The sequence below is a fragment of the Amblyraja radiata genome, chromosome 2, assembly GCF_010909765.2.
Source record: "Amblyraja radiata isolate CabotCenter1 chromosome 2, sAmbRad1.1.pri, whole genome shotgun sequence".
In the NCBI taxonomy this organism is placed as follows: domain Eukaryota; kingdom Metazoa; phylum Chordata; class Chondrichthyes; order Rajiformes; family Rajidae; genus Amblyraja; species Amblyraja radiata.
Genome location: NC_045957.1, coordinates 128724104 through 128747013, shown reverse-complemented (window position 1 = coordinate 128747013; position 22910 = coordinate 128724104). Strand labels below are relative to the sequence as shown.

The 22910-nt window shown below is 42.5% G+C and overlaps 1 protein-coding gene across 1 annotated transcript in view; it reads left to right on the top strand.

Moving 5' to 3' along the window:
* dnajc1 (DnaJ heat shock protein family (Hsp40) member C1) overlaps positions 1-22910 on the top strand; it is a 115071-nt gene that overhangs the window by 76442 nt on the left and 15719 nt on the right. Inside the window, exon 9 of the mRNA XM_033015510.1 lies at positions 17639-17758. Coding sequence (XP_032871401.1) covers positions 17639-17758 — 120 coding nt within the window. The remainder of the gene's footprint in view (positions 1-17638; positions 17759-22910) is intronic.

The window sequence follows — 22910 nt, the reverse complement described above, 5'->3', positions numbered from 1 at the left end:
AAATTCAAATAAAGCTCTTTAAACTTCAAATAGATATTCCAGCCTCCCAGACAGCCTAGACCCACGGCAATTCACGTCACAGAAACAGGTCGACAGCAGATGCCATTTCCCTGTCCATGCACTCATTCCTGGAACATCTGAATATTGAGGACACCTACAGTGGCTTGCAAAAGTTTTCATACCCCTTGAACTTTTCCACATTTTGTCATGTTACAACCACAAACATAAATGTATTTTATTGGGATTTTATGTGATAGACCAACACAAAGTGGTGCATAATTGTGAAGTGGAAGGAAAATGATACATGGTTTTCAAATTTTTTTACAAATAAAACACTGAAAAGTGTGGCGTGCAAAAGTATTCAGCCCCCCTGAGTCAATACTTTGTAGAACCACCTTTCGCTGCAATTACAGCTGCAAGTCTTTTGGGGTATGTCTCTACCAGCTTTGCACATCTAGAGACTGAAATTTTTGCCCATTCTTCTTTGCAAAATAGCTCAAGCTCAGTCAGATTGGATGGAGAGCGTCTGTGAACAGCAATTTTCAAGTCTTGCCAGAGATTCTCAATTGGATTTAGGTCAGGACTGACTGGGCCATTCTAACACATGAATATCACACAGAGAGTGGTGAATCTCTGGAACTCTCTGCCACAGAGGGTAGTCGAGGCCAGTCGAGGCCAGTTCATTGGCTATATTTAAGAGGGAGTTAGATGTGGCCCTTGTGGCTAAGGGGATCAGAGGGTATGGAGAGAAGGCAGGAACGGGATACTGAGTTGGATGATCAGCCATGGTCATATTGAATGGCGGTGCAGGCTCGAAGGGCCGAATGGCCTACTCCTGCACCTAATTTCTATGTTTCTATGTTTCTATGAATATGCTTTGATCTAAACCATTCCATTGTAGCTCTGGCTGTATGTTTAGGGTCGTTGTCCTGCTGGAAGGTGAACCTCCGACCCAGTCTCAAGTCTTTTGCAGACTCTAACAGGTTTTCTTCCAAGATTGCCCTGTATTTGGCTCCATCCATCTTCCCATCAACTCTGACCAGCTTCCCTGCTGAAGAAAAGCATCCCCACAGCATGATGCTGCCACCACCATGTTTCACAGTGGGGATGGTGTGTTCAGGGTGATGTGCAGTGTTAGTTTTCCGCCACACATAGCGTTTTGCATTTAGACCAAAAAACTTCAATTTTGGTCTCATCTGACCAGAGCACCTTCCTCTACATGTTTGTTGTGCCCCCCACATGGCTTGTGGCAAACTGCAAACGGGACTTCTTATGGCTTTTTTTCAACAATGGCTTTCTTCTTGCCACTCTTCCATAAAGGCCCGATTTGCGGAGTGCACGACTAATAGTTGTCCTGTGGACAGATTCTCCCACCTGAGCTGTAGATCTCTGCAGCTCCTCCAGAGTTACCATGGGCCTCTTGGCTGCTTCTCTGATCAATGCTCTCCTTGCCCGACCTGTAGGTTTAGGTGGTCGGCCATGTCTTGGTAGGTTTGCAGTTGTGCCATACTCTTTCCATTTTCGGATGATGGATTGGGATGTTATTGGTTCAAAGCTTGGGATTTTTTTTATAACCTAACCCTGTTTTAAACTTCTCCACAACTTTATCCCTGACCTGTCTGGTGTGTTCCTTGGGCTTCATGATGCTGTTTGTTCACTAATGTTCTCTAACAAACCTCTGAGGCCTTCACAGAACAGCTGTATTTATACTGAGATTAGATTACACACAAGTGGACTCTATTTACTAATTAGGTGACTTCTGAAGGCAATTGGTTGCACTGGATTTTATTTAGGGGTATCAGAGTAAAGGGGGCTGAATACTTTTGCACGACACACTTTTCAGTTTTTTATTTGTAAAAAAATTTGAAAACCATGTATCATTTTCCTTCCACTTCACAATTATGCGCCACTTTGTGTTGGTCTATCACATAAAATCCCAATAAAATACATTTACGTTTGTGGTTGTAACGTGACAAAATGTGGAAAAGTTCAATGGGTATGCATACTTTTGCAAGCCACTGTATGTCTGACTTCTAAGTATTAACTATAGCTTTGCCTTTAGTACCATAATTCCAACCAAACTCAGCAAACCCTTTCTCCAACTGGATCCTTGGCTTTCTGACCCATAGACCGTAATCAGTATTGAACAGACGCTTTATTCCAGATCTCCCTACCTACTTCATTGTGGGCCTTGACATTTTATTTATTTGCGCTTTTTCCACAGCTGTAACACTATATTCTTCTGTACATTATTTCCTTTATCTTTGTAAAAAACTATTTCCTCATCTCCGTTCTAAATGGCTTACCCCTTATTCTTAAACTGTGGCCCCTGGTTCTGGTCTGCCCCAACAACGGGAACATGTTTCCTGCCTCTAGCGTGTCCAAACCCTTAATGATCTTATATGTTTCAATACGATACCCTCTCATCCTTCTAAATTCTTGAGTATACAAGCCCAGCTGCTCCATTCTATCAACATATGACAGTCCCGCCATCCCGGGAATTAACCTTGTGAACCTACACTGTACTCCCTCAATAGCAACAATGTCCTTCCTCAAATTTGGAGACCAAAACTGCACACAATACTCGATGTGTGGTCTCACTAGGGCCCTGTACAAATGCAGATGGACCTCTTTGCTCCTCTGTTATGAAGGCCAACATGCCATTCGCTTTCTTCACTGCCTGCTGTACCTGCATGCTTACTTTCAGTTATAATGAACAAGGACCCCCAGATCCTGTGGTAGGTCCCCTTTTCCCAATTTGACAGCATTTCGATAATAATCTGCCTTCCTGTTTTTGCCACCAAAGTGGATAACCTCACATTTATCCACATTAAACTGCATCTGCCATGCATCTGCCCCCTCACCCAACCTGTCCAAGTCACCCTGCATCCTCATAGCATCCTCCTCACAGTTCACACTGCCACCCAGCTTTGTGTCATTTGCAAATTTACTAATGTTACTTTTAACAGGGCTGCCAACATTGGGTGAGAGTTGGGAGTGAGAAATTGTGAGATCAAGCCCGAGGGAGCATAGCGACGGGGGGGGGGGGGGGGGGGGGGGGGGGGGGGGGGGGGGGGGGGGTGGGGAAGGAGGGTGTCCCCCTCCCATTGGTACGGAATGTTTGCATTTTTCAGCTTGAAATTGTGCAATATGGTGCGAGTCTTTTAACTTGCACTTGAATGCAATATATATGCTTTAAATTGTAGTGGAGCGTTTTTGAAAGGGGGGAGGCTGTGCGATCACTGATCACTGGCCTTGGGGGTACCCGGTGAGGGAGTGCAGCAACCGAGTGGGGAGAGGGTGTGGAAGAAGATTGTCCCCCCTCCCAGGGTAGGAACATTTTGAAATTTGATGTATTAAAATCATGTTTTAGTGCACTGTAGAAGTATGATTTCAATGTTTTTTGTATGAAGTATTTTTAAGAGGTAACTTTTTAAGTGGTAACTTTATCCATACAAAGGGTGATGGGTGTATGGAACAAACTGCCAGAGGTGGTAGTTGAGGCAGGGACAATCCCAACATTTAAGAAAAAGTTAGACTGATACATGGATAGGACAGGTTTGGAGGTATGGACCAAAAGCAGGTGGCGTAGCTGGGACATGTTGGCGGGTGTGGGCAAGTTACGCCCAAGGGCCTGTTTTCACACTATCACTCTGTGACTATATTATACCTCCACCATGCATGAATGCTTCAAAATCAAGTGATTGAGTTTTATTGCCATATACTCAAGCATAGAAACATAGAAAATAGGTTCAGGAATAGGTCATCGGCCCTTCGAGCCAGCACTGCCATTCAATATGATCATGGCTATTCATCTAAAATCAGTACCTCTTTCCTGTTTTTCCCCATATCCCTTGATGTCGTTAGCCCCAAGAACTAAATGTAACTCTCTCTTGAAAACGTCCAGTGAATTGGCCTGCACTGTATTCTGTGGCAGAGAATTCCACAGATTCACAACTCTCTGCGTGAAGAAAGTTTGTTCTCATCTCAGTCCTAACTGCCCCCCTTTATTCTTAAACTGTGACCCATGGTTCTGAACGCCCCCAACATCGGGAACATTTTTCCTGCAGTTACAGTAAGTGAAAATCTAGCAGGCAAGCAGGATGCTTTCACCAACCACCCCCATTTGAAGTCCACTATCTTCCACCGTTTCTACCCAGTGCTTGGTACTTACTTCCAGCAGCCACTGGTTGTCCTCCAGAATGCACCGAGCCGCAGCCTGATCCATGCCGGTCACCTGGGCGAATTCGGCACAGAGACTCTCTCTCTCTCTCTCTCCCCCCTCTCTTCCGCTCTCTCTCCTCTCAACCCCCCCTCCCCCCATCGCTAGCGCCTCTCCTCCCTCTCGCCCTCCACACCTCACGAGCACCACGATCGCCCCCGAGCGCCGAGCGCGCCCAGCTCCCGGAAAAGCGTTTCCCGAAACGCGAAGGAACGAAGCTTGACCAGAAACGCTCTACGAAGAGGATACGGGTCCCCGAACTAGCTAGCAAAGCGAGCGGGAAACCGAGATGGGAGGATAGAGCCCAGCGGAGCGCGAGAGAACCAGAGAGCGAGAGAAACGCGAATCAAACCCTAACATCCGAGAGAGGGAGCCAGACCCCCGAGAGCGACGCAACAAGAAAGGGAGACAGCACACAAACGCGCCGAGAGAGCCAGAGAAACCGAGAGCAGCTGGCGAAGCTCAAGAGAGAGAAGCCCCCGAGAGCTGACACCCTCTCGGGAGGGGAACCCAAGGGAGAGAGGCCGCGTCCTCCGAGCTCCCCTCTATCCTCCTCGCGAGCCTCTCAGATCTGCGCCCCATGTCTCCCGCTCACCCACTCTCCCCCCGGGCTCTCTCTCCCCGCGAGGTGAGACGCGGTCTCTATAGAACGGTTTCTCTTTGCCCCCCCATTTCTCTCTTTCCCCTCTCTCCCTCTTCCCCCTCTCTCTTTTACCACCCCTCTCTCTTCCCCCTCTCTCCCATTCTCTCCTACCCTCTCCTCCCTCTCCACCCCCTCTCTCTCTCTTCCCTCTTTCTTCCCTCTCACCCCTCTCCCTTCCCCCCTCTCCCACCTCACTCTCCCCCCTCTCTCTCCCCTACCTCTCTCTCCCTCCCCCTCTCCCTCTTCACTCTCTCTCCATTCACCCCCTTTGTCTCTCTCCTCTCACCCCCCCTCTCTCCCCCACTGTCTCCCTGTCTCCTTCCCCTCTCTCTCTCTCCACCTCCCTTTGAGAGTCTGTCCCTTCGGCACAGAGACTCTCGCGGCAGCGGCAGTGGCGCAACGCTTCCGACGCCTCAGACGCCCGGGACTTGCACTGTCCGGAGTGCTCCATGGCCAGAGCTGCAGCGAGCGACTCGCAGCCCCGGCAAACCCTCGCCAGTCCCGGCCCCCCGCATCTGTTCCCGCCGCTGGTTCTGCTCCCATCGCTCCTTCAGCCCCGGCTCTCCAACACCCGCGGACCATGCAGTTTATCCGAGTTTTGAAATTTTCGTTGATCACGGAATTTCTCACCACAGAGCGTGAGAAATTTCTGATCAGCGTGAATGCGTGAGAGTTTGCTTGAGGGCGTGATTCTCACGCTCAAAGCATGAGAGTTGGCAGCCCTGCTTTTAATCCCTTCATCTAAATCATTAATATATATTGTAAATAGCTGCGGTCCCAGCACCGAGCCTTGCGGTACCCCAATAGTCACTGCCTGCCATTCTGAAAGGAACCCGTTAATCCCTACTCTTTGTTTCCTGTCTGCCAACCAATTTTCTATCCATGTCAGCACTCTACCCCCAATACCATGTGCTCTTATTTTTCCCACTAATCTCCTATGTGGGACCTTATCAAATGCTTTCTGAAAGTCCAGGTACACTACATCTACTGGCTCTCCCCTGTCCATTTTCCTAGTTACACCCTCAAATTCCACAAGATTCGTCAAGCATGATTTCCCCTTCGTAAATCCATGCTGTATCGGACCGATCCTCCTACTGCTATCCAAATGTGCCGCTATTTCATCTTGTATAATTGACTCCAGCAGCTTCTCCACCACTGATGTCAGGCTAACTGGTCTATAATTCCCTGTTTTCTCTTTCCTGCCTTTCTTAAAAAGTGGGATAACTTTAGCTACCCTCCAATCCACAGGAACTGATCCTGAATCTATAGAACATTGGAAAGTGATCACCAATGCGTCCGCGATTTCTAGAGCCACTTCCTTAAGTACTCTGGGATGCAGACCATCAGGCCATGGGGATTTATCAGCCTTCAGTCCCATCAGTCTACCCAAGACCATCTCCTGCCTAATGAGAATTTCCTTCATTTCCTCCGTCACCCTAGATCCTCTGGCCACTAGTACATCAGGGAGATTGTTTGTGTTCTCCTTACTGAAGACGGATCCAAAGTACCTGTGCAACTCGTCTGCCATTTCCTTGTTCCCCAAAATAAATTAGCCTTTTTCAGTCTTCAAGGATCCAATTTTGGTCTTAACTATTTTTTTCCTCTTCACATACCTAAAGAAGCTTTTACTATCCTCCTTTATATTCTGGGCTAGCTTACGTTCATACCTCATCTTTTCCCCCCGTATTGCCTTTTTAGTTAATCTTCTGTTGCTCTTTAAAAGTTACCCAATCCTATGGCTGCCCGCTCATCTTTGCTATGTTATACTTCTCTTTTACTTTTATACTGTCCCTGACTTCCCTGTCTGCCACGGTCGCCCCTTACTGCCCTTGGAATCTTTCTTCCTCTTTGGAATGAGCTGATCCTGCACCTTCTGTATTATTCCCAGAAATACCTGCCATTGTTGTCAGGGCCGGATTTAGATGAAGAGAGGCCCTAAGCTGTTCCAGTTGTGCGGCCCCTCCCAATCCCTCACCCCCACGACTAGAGGAAGATGGTCCACCAGATTGACACCGATTTGCAGCCGAGCGTGGCCAATGAGATAAGGGGCTGGAAAGCTGCGCTTTTTATTTATTTATTGCCAGTGCTAATGTCGAGTTATTGGCTTAAAACACCATTATTCTGAAATGGAGGGCAAGATAAATTACTGAAGGGTTGTTTAGAGACTACAGTGCGTTGTGACAGCATATGTAAGAAAGGCCTATGACATTGTCAAAAATATTATACACCTTGCAGGGCTCTCACCTAATTTTTTTTTCTCTGTTGTCAGCCGGGCAACCCTGGCAGCTTTTTAGATTGCCAAATGACAGTTTAGGTGGTCATTTAAGACGGCCTGCATGACGCGTGCGATAATGTGCTCGGACGAAGTGCGTAGTTACCAGTCGGAATTATGGTCAATGAAGCATTCACATATTATTTCTGCTTCAAATAAAGTCGCAAACTAAACATTCACCAAACAAGACATGATATATACCACAATGACATGCAGCAAAATTATAATACAGTATCTCACCTCTTTTTACACGTTGCAATGAATGCAATTTCTATTATTTCTTTCCACTTCCAAACAAAAATGTGGTTGGATTATTCAGCGTATGATCAACCTCGGTGAGACCAAGCGCAGGCTTGGTGATCGCTTCGCACAACACCTCCACTCAGTTCGCAATAACCAACCTGATCTGCAGGTGGCTCAACAACTCCCCTTCCCATTCCGAATCCGATCTTTCTGTCCTGGGCCTCCTCCATGGCCAGAGTGAGGCCCACCGCATATTGGAGGAGCAGCACCTCATATTTGCTTGGGTAGTTTGCACCCCAGCGGTATGAACATTGGCTTCTCTAATTTCAGGTAGTCCTTGCTTTCTCCCTCCTTCCCCTCCCATTCCCAGCTCTCCCACAGCCTATTGTCTCCGCCTCTTCCTTTCTTTTTCGTGTCACCCCCGAAATCAATCTGAAGAAGGGTCTCGACCCGAAACGTCGTCTATTCCTTCGCTCCATAGATGTTGCCTTACCCGCTGATTTTCTCCAGCTCTTTTGTCTACCAATGGGATCCCACCACTGGCCACATCTTCCCATCTCCTCCTCGGTCGGCTTTCCGCAGAGACCGCACCCTCCGTAACTCCCTGGTCAATTCGTTCTTTCCCACCCAAACCACCCCCTCTCCTGGTACTTTCCATCGCAACTGCAGGAAATGCTACACTTGTCGCTTTACCTCCCCCCTCGACTCCATTCAAGGACCTAAGCAGTCTTTCCAGGTGCGGCAGAGGTTCACCTGCACCTCCTGCAACCTCATCTATTGCATCCACTGCTCTAGGTGTCAGCTGCTCTACACCGGTGAGACCAAACGTAGGCTTGGCGATCGCTTCGCCCAACACCTCCGCTCGGTCCGCAACAACCAACCTGATCTCCCGGTAGCTCAGCACTTCAACTCCCCCTCCCATTCCGAATCCGACCTTTCTGTCCTGGGCCTCTTCCATGGCCAGAGTGAGACCCACCGTAAATTGGAGGAGCAGCACCTCATCTTTCGCTTGGGCAGTTTACACCCCAGCGGTATGAACATTGACTTCTTCAATTTCAGGTAATCCCTGCTTTCTCCTCCCCTTCCCAGCTCTCCCTCAGCCCACTGTCTCCGCCTCTTCCTTTCTTCTTGCCATCACCCCCACCCTCACATCAGTCTGAAGAAGGGTCTCGACCCTATTTCCTTCACTCCATAGATGCTGCCTCACCCGCAGAGTTTCTACAGCATTTTTGTCAACCCATTCACACAAGTTCTGTTATCCCACTTTCCTCACCCACTCCCTACACATTAGGGGCAATTTTACAGATACAAGTTAACCTACAAAGCCAATGCGTCTTTGGGATGTGGGAGGAAACCCACACGCTTGCAGGGAGAATGTGCAAATTCAACACAGTGCCCGAGGACAGGATCGAAAACAGATCTCTGGCGTGTGAGGCAGCATGTCTACCAGCTGTGCCACTATATTTTGTTTTCCAACACACAAAAAATCATATGTTGATAACTTTGGTTACTAAAAAAATGAAAATATCCACTTTAGGTTTTAAATCTCTAAGTGACGCTATATCCCCCTTTACAGCTGCTGTATGTTTTAATTAAGTTCAAGACTATGGGGCAGTAGATTGGCCATAAAGTTGCTGCCTAAAAGTGCCAGAGACCCGGAATTGATCCTGAATATAGGTGCTGTATATGTATGGAGTTTGCTCCTTTTCCCTTTAGTCACATGGGTTTTCTCCGGGTGCTCTTGTTTCCTTCCACATTCCAAAGGTGTGCAGGAACCTATTTCAGACCCAACGCAAAACATAATATTTTCCTTTTGTCCAGATATTCTGTCTGACCTGTTGAGTTACTCCAGCTTTTTGTGTCTATCTTCAGTTTAAATCAGCATCTGCAGTTCCTTCCTGCACACACAATACTATATGATAAAACTTTATTAATCCCAGGAGGGAAATTGTGTGTGTGAATGGGTATATATTATACACACACACACACACACACACACACACACACACACACACACACACACACACACACACACACACACACACACACACACACACACACACACACGTATGATTGTGTCTAAAGTATATATAAATAAACACAGTATATATATATATATATATATATATATATATATAAATATACACAGTTTTTGCTTTCTCTGGGCGGGCCTCCCTCTCTATCAGAGTACTATGTTTACATATTCTGTTGTGCTGCTACAAGTAAGGATTTCATTGTTCTAACTGGGACGTGAGAGAATAAAACACTCTTGACTTACTCCGCTAATGTGTGGGATAGAACTAGTGTACGGGTGATCGGTGGTCGGCGTGGACTCGGTGGGCCGAAGGGCCTGTTTCCACGCTGTATCTTTAAATTAAACTAAAAACACTAAAACCAGAGGGAGTCTAAAGAAGGGTCTCTACCCGAAACGTCACCCAATTTCTTCTTTCCAGGGTTGCTGGCTGCTCCATGGAGTTAAAGCATGGAATAGTCTTCACCCTACCATAGTTACCCAACCAGACGCAACTAAATTTAAGGTAGCTCTTTTTCCCCAAGAACCCTTTTTTGCTTAAGTCCAAGTCAAGAGTCAAGAAAGTTTTATTGTCATGTGTCCCAGATAGGACAATGAAATTATTGCTTGCTGCAGCACAACAGAATATGTAAACATAATACAGAACAGGAGATAAAAGTTCAGTGTGTTTATATACCATGCAACATATATATACACAATAAATAAACAGATAAAATGCAATAGGCTGCTATTGTTCAGCCCTCCACCACCTCCAGTTTAAATTCCATTTAGAATATTTATGGAGGACCAGGAAACCAGAAGCAAGAGTTACTCCAGATCCAGGATCAGGATGTGATTCTGCGTTGGTTTTCAGCGGTCGCGGCGAGGCGGCGACCGGACAACAATGGCGGCCAGATCTCCCACAATTCAAAGCGAGCGAGAAAGTGCCCAGCGACGGCCAGTTGCTGTGGCAGTGCGCATGCGCATGGAGGCCGATGATGTACTGGCCGTGGTTGTGCGCATGTGCAGGGGGGTGGATGTGCTGGCCGTAGCAGTGCGCATGTGCAAGGCGGGCTGCCGTGCCGGCGGATGAGGAGCTTGCGGAGACCCGGCGGCCCGGATACAGATGGCGGGCGGAGATGGAAATTGACAGACAGAGAGAGATAGAGAGGGGGGCCCGCCCAGAGTTGAACGGCAGGTATCCTGCCTTGTCCGGAGGCCCCCTAGATTTCGAGGCCTGTGGCTTCAGCCTATGAAGCCTAGAGGTAAATATGGCTCTGCGAGGTCCCCTAGATCTTGAGGCCCTAAGCTTATGCTTGTCAGGCCTGCTAGGGTATCTTTCCAGTCATCTTTGGCCAGCTCCTCCCTCATGGCTCCATAGTCCCCTTTGTTCAACTGTAATACTGATACCTCTGATTTACCCTTCTCCCTCTCAAATTTTAGATTAAAACTTATCATATTATGGTCACTATCTCCTAATGGCTCTTTTACTTCGAGTTCCCTTATCAAATCCGATTCATTACACAACACTAAATCCAAAATAGCAGTATGATTGTGTCTAAAGTAATCTAACCCTTTTCCTCTCGACCTCTGACATAGTTGATTGCACTGCCCTCTTGCCCTTCACCAACATCAACTGGGAGGAACCCCATTCTCTTGCTACACATATGGTAACAATACCAAGACTTGGTCATCAATGATCTCTGTGCTACCTTACATCAATTTTGGGTGTCAGAGGTTATGGGAAGAAGGCATGAGAATGGGGTTAGGAGGGAGGGATAGATCAGCCATGATTAATTAGCAGTAGACTTGATGGGTCGAATGGCCTAATTCTGCTCCTATCACTTATGATCTTCTGAATTAAAACAATGCCATGGTTTTAAAGTAACTCCCTATTTATTTATTTTCAAATAACTTCCTGGGCTTTTCACTCTTTATTTTGGTTATCTCCTCCAGCACTGAGGTTGTATAAAAACCTGCACTGTTCCATTCCTCCTCTTCTAATATTTTCAGAATGTAGTCACTCTACCAACAATAGCCCTCCCTCAACTACCAAGACCTTCTAACTAAACCTGTCTGCCTCTCGACTTAATTCCACTTTCATATATGCCTTTTAAAGTCCACTTCATTGCCATAGTTATCTGCCATATGGAGAAGGTACTAAATATTGTTGATAATGCTTCTGTGAAGTGCCTTGGGAAGCTTTGCTACATTAAGTATATTATCTCATTCTACAATTATTGCTTGTGAAGTTCAATGATGACGATAAAAAATCTAATGCCCTAGAGCAATAATTCTCCCTTATAAAAAAAAAAAAATGAAAACATTCACTTTTTTGTTGAAGGAGAGAAAGTTTAATGGTGCTTTTTATTTCTGTGGCAATCAGCATTCAAGTTAATTATAAGTAATGGAGTAAACTTTCTAAAGACTAAAAAAGTTTTTCATTTTAACTAATTGTAAGTTGTATATTTAAATCACTAAGATCGCCCTGCTTTATGGACTGATTTCTGGCAGAGAGCAAACCACATTATTTATTATACATGTCATTCTACTTGCCTTAGTATTTTAAAATCCTTAAGCCCCATGCCTAACAAAAACATATTAATACTAATTTGAAATTTTGCAATTGACCTAACATGAGCAAAAATATTTGTGGAATTTGGATGTAAGTTCAATGATTCTAATCATTCTGTGTAGTGCTTCTGTGGTGTTTCTTAAAGAGCATAATTGTATTGTATTCCCCCCCCCCCCCTCCCTCCCCTCTGCTTCACCATCTCTCTATTCAACATTTCCCTTGTATATAGTAGTAATTGAAGAAACTTTGAAGTCAAAGTGCAAAGTGAAACTCCTAGCACACTACACCTTACGGACTTTAAAGAGCTTTTTTTTTTAAAACAGCAGTCTGAAATGTTCTCTACTTGGGCAAAAGATGAGGAGGCTGAATCATATAACGCAAGCACCATCAGTAGTAGTGGCAGATCTTCTTTCTAACCTTTCAATTCCAAGAACAATGGTCTTTGTTGAAGCATTACGTTCTCTTCTGTACGAAACAAGTGAGCACAGAGACCGATGTCAGGACCGTATCAGATATAGTTAGTATGGTTTCAGCAAGAATAGGGATCAGTAATCATCTCATTATTACGTATTACGTATTACTACAATATTACGTATTCTTTCAAATAATCCTACTGTTGAAATGATTAGAAATCATTTGCAAAAAAAAAAATAGTGTGGATGCTGTCTATTTTGAGCTAATGAATTTATGCTTGTTGAATGCATGAAAGCTGTTTAGTCTGAGGTTTACAATTGGCAGAAGCATTTTATAATGATTTTTTAAAACTGTTAATCCTTTAATGATCATTTTTGTCTCAGTCATTTTGTCAGCCCCATTGGGATCCCCTGCGGCGACGGAACTTACAAACTCCTCGGGATCATGATTTTTATTAAGTAAAATGAATCCTTTGAGTACCAAATTTAATTTAAAACTCAAAAGAGCCAAATATTCCTCATTAACTTTTAAGACAAAAAATATTTATATTGTTTAAAATAGACAAATAACATGCTGAATATAACGTAGTTAAGATAAAATGTATTTCTTGTCTTAAGGTGTCATCTTAAAAACAAAACAGCATCAAAATTAATTAAATAAAATGCAATTTTCCTGATGGGGGATTTCATAACGCATCTATCCACAAAATGTTTTTAGTGGAGGACGGGTAACAAACCTGTGCAGTACATACAGTCCCCTCCATAATGTTTGGGACAAAGACCCATCATTTATTTATTTGCCTCTGTGCTCCACAATTTGAGATTTGTAATAGAAAAATATCACATGTGGTTAACGTGCACATTGTCAGATTTTATTAAAGGTCATTTTTATACATTTTGGTTTCACCATGTAGAAATTACTGCTGTGTTTATACATAGTCCCCCCATTTCAGGGAACATAATGTTTGGGACACATGGCTTCACAGGCATTTGTAATTGCTCAGGTGTGTTTAATTGCCTCCTTAATGCGGGCATAAGAGAGCTCTCAGCACTTGGTCTCTCCTCCAGTCTTTCCATCACCTTTGCAACATTTTATAGCTGTTTATCAACATGAGGACCAACGTTTTGCCAATGAAAGTGAAAGAAGCCATTATGAAACTGAGAAACAAGAATAAAATTGTTAGAGACATCAGCCAAACCTTAAGCTTACCAAAACCAACTGTTTGGAACATCATTAAGAAGAAAGAGAGCACTGGTGAGCTTACTAATCGCCAAGGGACTGGCAGGCCAAGGAAGACCTCCACAGCTGATGACAGAAGAATTCTCTCTATAATAAAGAAATAAACCCCAAACACCTGTCCGTCAGATCAGAAACATTCTTCAGGAGTCACGTGTGGATTTGTCAATGACCACTGTCTGCAAAAGACTTCATTAACAGAAATATAGAGGCTACACTGCAAGGTGCAAACATAAGATGGCTAGGTTACAGTTTGCTAAGAAGTACTTAAAAGAGCAACCACAGTTCTGCAAAAAGGTCTTGCGGACAGATGATACGAAGATGACTGATATCAGAGTGATGGCAAGAGCAAAGTATGGAGGAAAGAAGGAACTGCCCAAGATCCAAAGCATACAACCTCATCTGTGAAACACGGTGGTGGGGGTGTTATGGCCTGGGCATGTATGGCTGCAGAAGGTACTGGCTCGCTTATCTTCATTGATGATACAACTGCTGATGGTAGTAGCATAATGAATTCTGAAGTGTATAGACACATCATACCTGCTCAAGTTCAAACAAACTCAGCCGGCGGTTCATTCTGCAGCAAGACAATGATTCCAAACATACTGCTAAAGCAACAAAGGAGTTTTTCAAAGCTAAATGGTCAATTCTTGAGTGGCCAAGTCAATCACCCGATCTGAACCCAATTGAGCAGGTCCTTTATATGCTGAAGAGAAAACTGAAGGGGACTAGCCCCCAAAACAAGCATAAACTGCAATACAGGCTGGCAGAACATCACCAGAGAAGACACCCAGCAATTGGTGATGTCCATGAATCGCAGACTTCAAGCAGTCATTGCATGCAAAGGATATGCAACAAAATACCAAACATGATAACTTTCATTTACATGACATTGCTGTGTCCCAAACATTATGGTGCCCTGAAATAGGGGGGGGACTATGTATAAACACTGCTGTAATTTCTACATGGTGAAACCAAAATGTATAAAAATGGCCTTTATTAAAATCTGACAATGTGCACTTTAACCGCATGTGATTTTTTTTTTTCTATTACAAATCTCAAATTGTGGAGTACAGAGGCAAATAAATAAATGATGGGTCTTTGTCCCAATCATTATGGAGGGCACTGTAAAATAAAGTCCTGCTGGTTTTATGAATTGGTGTTTCATTTTAAATTGCCCAAATGTAATAAATAAATATGACTGAGGCATTTGTACTGAATGTAAATCTAGTCTCCCATCAGTGCAGAGATTGTGTTCTGGAAACATTTAATTGGGTTGAGGTCACATATCTGAGCAGGCTACAGTCGCATTAGAATGCAAGCGTAATAATGACAGCTGTCTCCTCGCCATGTGGCATCTGCCATTACTTTGATGTACTGCAGGGATGGATTTTTGGGTCTTGGTTCCAAAAGAAATTGTGAGGCACAAGACTTTCAACAACAAAACAGCATGCTTAGCTTCCAGTTGACTGTAATAGCTATGTTTGTTTCAGTGTTAAATCAGGAAGAAACTGCTCAGGCAATTAGCACCTTAAACTTATTTAACTCCTGATTATAAGGAGTTTGTGCCGCAGTATTTATTCTGTCTGGAGACACAGTTGGCTGTATCTGTGGAATTTTAAATTAATGACTTGGGATGGATTGCAGCCATTACGGTGAAGCAGTACCATTGTGTGTGTGTGATTCCCTGGTTAAATTTTTGCTTAAAATATTGATTTTTTTAATATAGTGGATGCTGGAGTTTTTTTAACATTTGTTAACATTACGATTAATTTTTTTTCGTAATCCATTTTTAGTTTGTAACAAGCATATGACATGAATTTATGAAGCTAATTAAAGGTGATTAATACAAAATTAAAGTTAAAGGTATTGAACATCTTTTTTGATGAAATGCAAATGCAGTTTGAGCTCCTGAAAGCCCTTTACAACTTGACCATATTGCTCTGGTTATGTTTGATACAAAAAACTAATAATTCTGAAATGTCATTCTTCAGCTAGCATCTTTTAATTATCTATAATATTGCAAAAATAATGCCCTGCTTACTAGTAAAAAACTGATTTAATGGTTTTTACTATTGTAAAAAGTGAAGTGTTGTAAATCTGTCTAAAAAGATAATTTATTTTTGCTAATTAAAATTGATATTATATTAGTGCACATTGTTCAACTGCTGTGGGAACATGAAACTTACTATTTTGGTTAAAACCCTACAAACCAAATGTATAACAGTAATGGTGAATTGAACAGCTATAATTGTCAATTGATTTGTATTTAACTACCAGATAAAGAATGCTGGTCTGAATATTATTTTAATTTGTTTATTGCTGCAGCAGTCTGAGAAAGGCAGCAGAGCAGATTGTTGATTATAATTGACATGCTTCAACTAAAAATTAAATCGCGCATCTTTGATTTGCAACAGAAACTCCAATTCAATCCTTGTCTAAAGCTGTCCATAATGAGTAACTTGAAATGCAGCTCTTATAAGTATGTACTTTGAGTTCCTGCTTCATTCTGGCCTCACTGCATCGAGCACATGCACTGCAGTGTAATATGATACTGTGATATGACCCGAGTTTAGGGCAAAGGTGCAGTGTAAACATTAGAGCAATACAAAGACTTTTAAGGAATTGCAACATATTCGAAATATCACTGAACAGCTGCACAATGGCTTGAACCTTTCAAGAAAAAACCTGGTGTCAATATTCTGTTTAAGTGACATTACCACATTTTTATGATGATTTTCAGAGCTGCATTTTGTTTGCATAAATTCCAGTAATGTATTTCATGTTCGAAGTTTTAGAAGTACAATCCTAACATCACAAACTATTAGAAACTTTCGCCTGCTTTTAAAAGAGACATCAACTTTTTGAGTGAAATGCTTTATCTCTTTTGTAATCAATTGACCTCTGAATTAAAAAAAAGAATTGTAAATGTATTTACAACATTACATGAATTTTCTAAGTTAACTATATTGTATCCAGAAGATTTATTAAGAATGTTATTTTCAGTTTGCATGTGCTATGGCTTTTGCACATTTAGGAAATGAATGCATGCCCTCAATGTGGGATGTTATTAAATTAATTTGTTTTAATATTATGTTTTACTTGCAATATGATTTGAGGCACAATTACAAATATTCTAAAAATAGTAGTTGCAGTTATACCAATTTGTTGAAAGTTATTTTGAATGGAAAGGACGTGTAGGAAGTCATGAAAACGCTGAAGCATTAATCTCATTTTAGCAATTGTTTAGTTTAAGTGGCAGGTCCATTTATGCTCTGTTATCAACTTCAGGGAACATTCTTTGTAGAAGCAATACACAACTCTGAATAACATAGACCACTTTGCAAATTAATGCAAATGACTCGGCCTGTCGAGAAACACTTTACAGGATGCTGTGCTTTGATTATGACTGAAGTTGCCATTTGGACATGGTGAAAAGAGCATGTTTGAACCATCGATTAGGGGCAGCAGTGAAAAGTCAAGAAGGCCCCGTTAAGCTTGCAGTGCAGCAGGCGGATGTCACTGTGGTTTGAGCACAGTGGGAGAATGACAGGGAGGATTAGTGTCAGCAAGAGGCTTTGCGGTCGCTGTGGAGATGGTCCCTAGGGTCACTCACCTCTGTGACTGCACTCTGTGCTGACGGCTTAGTAATACAAACCCCATGATACATGGTTGTTCATTACTAGGGTCAGAGATTATTATATATAAAGTATTTATATCTTCAGGGATTAATTTTTTAACATTCAATTTGAGATGTTTCACGATGGGTATTTTTTAAACCACGCACACCAGATTTAAGAATATTCTTGTATGGTGTTCATCATGATAATAGTATTTTTCCATGGGATTATTTTCTGTGAAATTAGGTATTCTTTCAAAGTAGCCACTACATAAATATGCCACTTATTTTAACATTGTTAATGTTCTAAATGAAGCAATGTACATAATTGCTAAGGCTTGTGTTTGGATTTAATTCATGCTTTGTGACTTTTACCCCCTTGTTATTTTGAACATTGTTACAGGCACCTCACTGGACAGAAGAGGACCTCAGCCAGCTGACAAGAAGTATGGTTAAGTTCCCAGGGGGTACTCCAGGTCGATGGGAAAAGATTGCTCACGAATTGGGTCGATCAGTGGCAGATGTGAGTCACTTGGATTTGCATTGTACATTGAGTGACAAAACTGATCAAGACAGGCAGTGTAAAGGCAACATAGCTATGGTTAGACTATGTCTGGCTAAAGAGAACTGCAGTCCTTTTTAGGACCTGGAAGTAAACTATTAACTAAGCAAGAAGCAGATGTGGAGGAGTTTCAATCACTAAATCAACAGCTGTAATTGATCAGTTGTATGAGGATTCTGGTACTTGGAGGATTGGACTACTACTGTAATGTGATCACAGGAAGACGATAACACAGTTATGCCATTTTGAGCCGTGAAAGGGTATTGTTAGATTGGTTTTTTAGAAGATGGTTTATATTTTACGGCACCCAGGCAACGTGATATAATTACAGATTGAATGGCAAGATTTAACAGCTGTTTTAGATTGAGTACCTTTTTTAAAAAAAAATTGTCGCCAGTGCTGAAAGCATAAATTAAAAATGCCATTTGTTGCACAGCAATCACATAAAAACTAATTGCCAGAATTTGTTTCCTATGTTGTTATTTTGAGGGTTTTAAAAAATCTGGAAACTGAAAGTTCAAATTGATTGTGCTTTTGTTATTGAATTACAGCAGAAACTAGGCCACATCAGGACATTGTTTAAATGTAAATAAATAATCAGATTAACATTTACAAAGGGAAACATTTATTTTCAATAGTCGTACTCATGTTTAATATTGATGGTATTGCTGTCTCCTGAACAGGGGTGTTATCTTTCTGAGTTTACCTTTTTTTAAATAAACATATGTATTTAGTGCTGATTCAACATATTCCCTTTTGTTTAAAGAAAATCTCGTGCCAATCTAAAAAGTGTGGCCTGTTCAAAATTGTTACTTTTCCAGTTAGCCATTGCAGAATGGTCTGGCTTTTGAAATTTGCAAGCTGTAATTGAAAAAGTATCTTGATGATTGGTGTTAGTTGTTGAAAATCCTTTTGTAAAGGAGCTGCGATGCAAATATGTCACTTTATCACAGCTTTTAATGTAAGCAATATATTGTTACAGATATTTGTCCATGTCCCAACTTGCATATATTGTGCTCTTGTCCATTGGAATCAGTAACCAAATACTTTGAGATTAAAAATTCATAATGTTCATTTCAAAAGTTTATTTGCTGCCCCCACCTCCCATCACCACAATATGTCTTTGTAAATCTGTCACAGCCTACAGCTTTTTGAGCTGTCTACGCTTATTTAGTCCACTCTGCTAAGCAACCTCACTTGCATACCCTAATGCCCACCTTTATTAACCAAATTTGTGATTGCCTTTCTATGGCTGGATCTCTGATCTTTCTTAATGGTGCATCATATGATGCCACATTAGTTAATTGCACTATATGTACAAATTGTTGTTAAAAGAATCAAGTTAAGTTCTGACTCAAAATAAAATTGGGGCAGACCAAAATGTTGCAAAGCTGATGTGGAAGTTGTTTGCTGCTTTTTACTATTTCTGAGTAATTCTGTAATTAAGTTCATAAGATTTGTCAAATACTTTATCATATGATTATGCTTATTTTTGAAAAATCTGAATATTAGCCTCCTGTGCTTTGTTTAGAAAGTGATTGAACAAGGGTAATGGTTTGTTTTCCTGAGGTGACATCTTTTGCCCAATATTAATTACACGACATTCTATACTATTCGAAGAAATACCCGTGACACTTCCTTAAAGTAATTCAAACAGATGCAGACCCAGAAAATTGGTTTGTGGTATAGAGGCATTTCATGATTAAGATAGAAACATTCTGAGATAGTGGTTCATGGAGAAGAAGGATAGTAGGTGGTGGATCGCAAGTGGATACAAAGGAGGGTGGAATCAAGGCTGAACTTTAATGCAGAATTTCAAAAAATAGGTATTTGGCCCACTGAGTTCACAGAATCCAGTTGATCTCGTGTCCCATCTTATCCCCATAACCATGCACTTTCCTTCCAGGTACCTTTCCAGTTCCCTTTTGAACATCTTCTTTCACTACTTGCACCCCATTGAGGTTATATTCTAGATCCTAAACTTCTCAATGTGCTTATATTTTTACCTTGGTTCTTTTGCCAGTCACCTTCATTCTTATTTTGATTATTGTTCCTTCTGCAGTTGACAACTGCCTTTCTACATCCGCACTTTCTAATCCAGAAGTTACCAAACAAGAATAATCATGTTTTAAAAATCTGTTCAAAAACACTATCTTGAAAGATATCTTAAAAGTAACTCAAGTTTCAATAGTTGAATAAAAACAGAGGCACACATTGTTTTGTAATGATGTGCATGTTTACTGATATTTACAAATATAATTTCGCACTTCTGTGTGCAGATAGATGCATGTGTGTTAGGATTGCTGAACTTGTATTATATGTTGAACGGGAAAGATAAATATAATACAGAACCCTCTTCCAGTTTGCTACCCCACCCCTCCACAATCAGTTTGGAGAAGGGTCTCCTGGCAAAGAGTAGGAGTAAACGGGTCCTTTTCAGAATGGCAGGCAGTGACTAGTGGGGTACCACAAGGCTCAATGCTGGGACCCCAGCTATTTACAATATATATTAATGATCTGGATGAGGGAATTGAATGCAACATCTCCAAGTTTGCGGATGACACGAAGACAGTGTTATCTGTGAGGAGGATGCTAGGAGGTTGCAAGGTGACTTGGATAGGTTGGGTGAGTGGGCAAATGCATGGCAGATGCAGTATAATGTGGATAAATGTGAGGTTATCCACTTTGGTGGCAAAAACAGGAAATTAGACAATTATCTGAACGGTGGCCGATTAGGAAAAGGGGAGATGCAACGAGACCTGGGTGTCATGGTACACCAGTCATTGAAAGTAGGCATGCAGGTGCAGCAGGCAGTGAAGAAAGCGAATGGTATGTTAGCATTCATAGCAAAAGGATTTGAGTATAAGAGCAGGGAGGATCTACTGCAGTTCACAGGGTCTTGGTGAGACCACACCTGGAGTATTGCGTACAGTTTTGGTCTCCTAATCTGATTGCCATAGAGGGAGTACAGAGAAGGTTCACCAGACTGATTCCTGGGATGGCAGGACTTTCATATGAAGAAAGACTACATAGACTCGGCTTGTACTCGCTAGAATTTAGAAGATTGAGGGGGGATCTTATAGAAACTTACAAAATTCTTAAGGGGTTGGACAGGCTAGATGCAGGAAGATTGTTCCCGATGTTGGGGAAGTCCAGAACAAGGGGTCACAGTTTAAGGATAAGGGGATAAGATAAGGATGTCTTTTAGGACTGAGATGAGAAAATCATTTTTTACACAGAGAGTGGTGAGTCTATGGAATTCTCTGCCTCAAAAGGTAGTTGAGGCCAGTTCATTGGCTATATTTAAGAGGGAGTTAGATGTGGCCCTTGTGGCTAAAGGGATCAGGGGGTATGGAGAGAAGGCAGGTACAGGATACTGAGTTGGATAATCAGCCATGATCATATTGAATGGTGGTGCAGGCTCGAAGGGCCGAATGGCCTACTCCTGCACCTATTTTCTATGTTTCTATGTCCTGATCCAAAACGTCACCCATCCATGTTCTTCCCAGATGCTGCTTCCTTTCCTACCAGATTCCAGAATCTGCAGCCTTATGTTCTTCACTTCCCATCTCCCTGCTTCTGTTGCTACCTTCACCCTTTCCTCCCTCACTATACTGTTATCTACCAACCAACCCTTATTCAACTGTATCCACTTTATTTCTGCCAGATCATGAGCCACCTCTTACCCCCCCCCCCCCCAACCTACTTATACTGGTTATTTCCCTCCTTCTCTACATTTGTTGTCTATGTGAAGGGTTTCGAGCTGAAACATGGACTGTCTATTGCTGGAGCACAAGATAGTTTGTTAACCCTAAGTGAAAACAATATATGATCTCTTCTCAACTCGCTTGGTTCCATGGAGAACAACCCCAATTTCAGGGAAGGGAAATTAATTAGAGCAAATTGGAAGGGTAGGTGAAGCAAACATTTGAAAGGCACTACATACGATAATGAAGATTTTTGGGACAAGTATATTGGGCAATGGACTGCTAGCATTAGGTCAAGTCCAGACAGTGGTAATGGGTGAGTAGGATTTGATATGTACTGGGTTGTATGTAGCACTGCCTTCAGTGTAAAATATTTAATGCTTTCAAGGATTGTTTAGTTGTATCTGGAGTGATGAAAGTATGTATAAGAGTGTGATGAAGATAAAAGTATGTATAAAAGCATTGTGGTACAGCGGTGGAGTTGCTGCCTAAAGGGCCTGCTCCCACTTTCACGACCTAATTCACGACCTCTGCCGAGTTTGCCGTTGACTCGGACTCGCAGCATGGTTGTCACGAGTTCGTAGGTAGGTCATGATGCTAGTCGTAGGTACTCGTGGCAGCATTCCTGGAGAACATGGATAAAGTTTCAGGTCTGTCTGATGAAGGGCCGTGCCCCAAAAATTCACATATCCATGTTCTCTAGGGATGCCGCCTAACTCGCTGAGTTATTCCAGCACTTTGTGCCTCTTTGTTGACAAGCATCTGTAGTTCTTTGTTTCTACATTCAATAGACAATAGGTGCAGGAGTAGGCCATTTGGCCCTTCGAGCCAGCACCGCCATTCAATGTGATCATGGCCGATCATCCCCAATCAGTACCCCGTACCTGCCTTCTCCCCATATCCCCTGACTCCGCTAATTTTAAGAGCCCTATCTAGCTCTCTCTTGAAAGCATCCAGAGAACCTGCCTCCACCGCCCTCTGAGGCAGAGAATTCCACAGACTCACCACTCTCTGTGAGAAAAAGTGTTTCCTCGTCTCCGTTCTAAATGGCTTACTCCTTATTCTTAAACTGTGATCCCTGGTTCTGGACTCCCCCAACATCGGGAACATGTTTCCTGCCTTTAGTGTGTCCAAGCCCTTGACAATCTTATATGCTTCAATGAGATACCCTCTCATCCTCCTAAACTCAAGAGTGTACAAGCCCAGCTGCTCCATTCTCTCAGCATATGACAGTCCCGCCTTCCCGGGAATTAACCTTGTAAACCTACGCTGCACTCCCTCAATAGCAAGAATGTCCTTCCTCAAATTAGGATTCCTCGCACAAATTCCTCACTCTACATTTGTTTTCTCACTTTTCAACTGTAATGCAGTCAACAAACTGAATGGCTTCTCCACAGATGTCACCT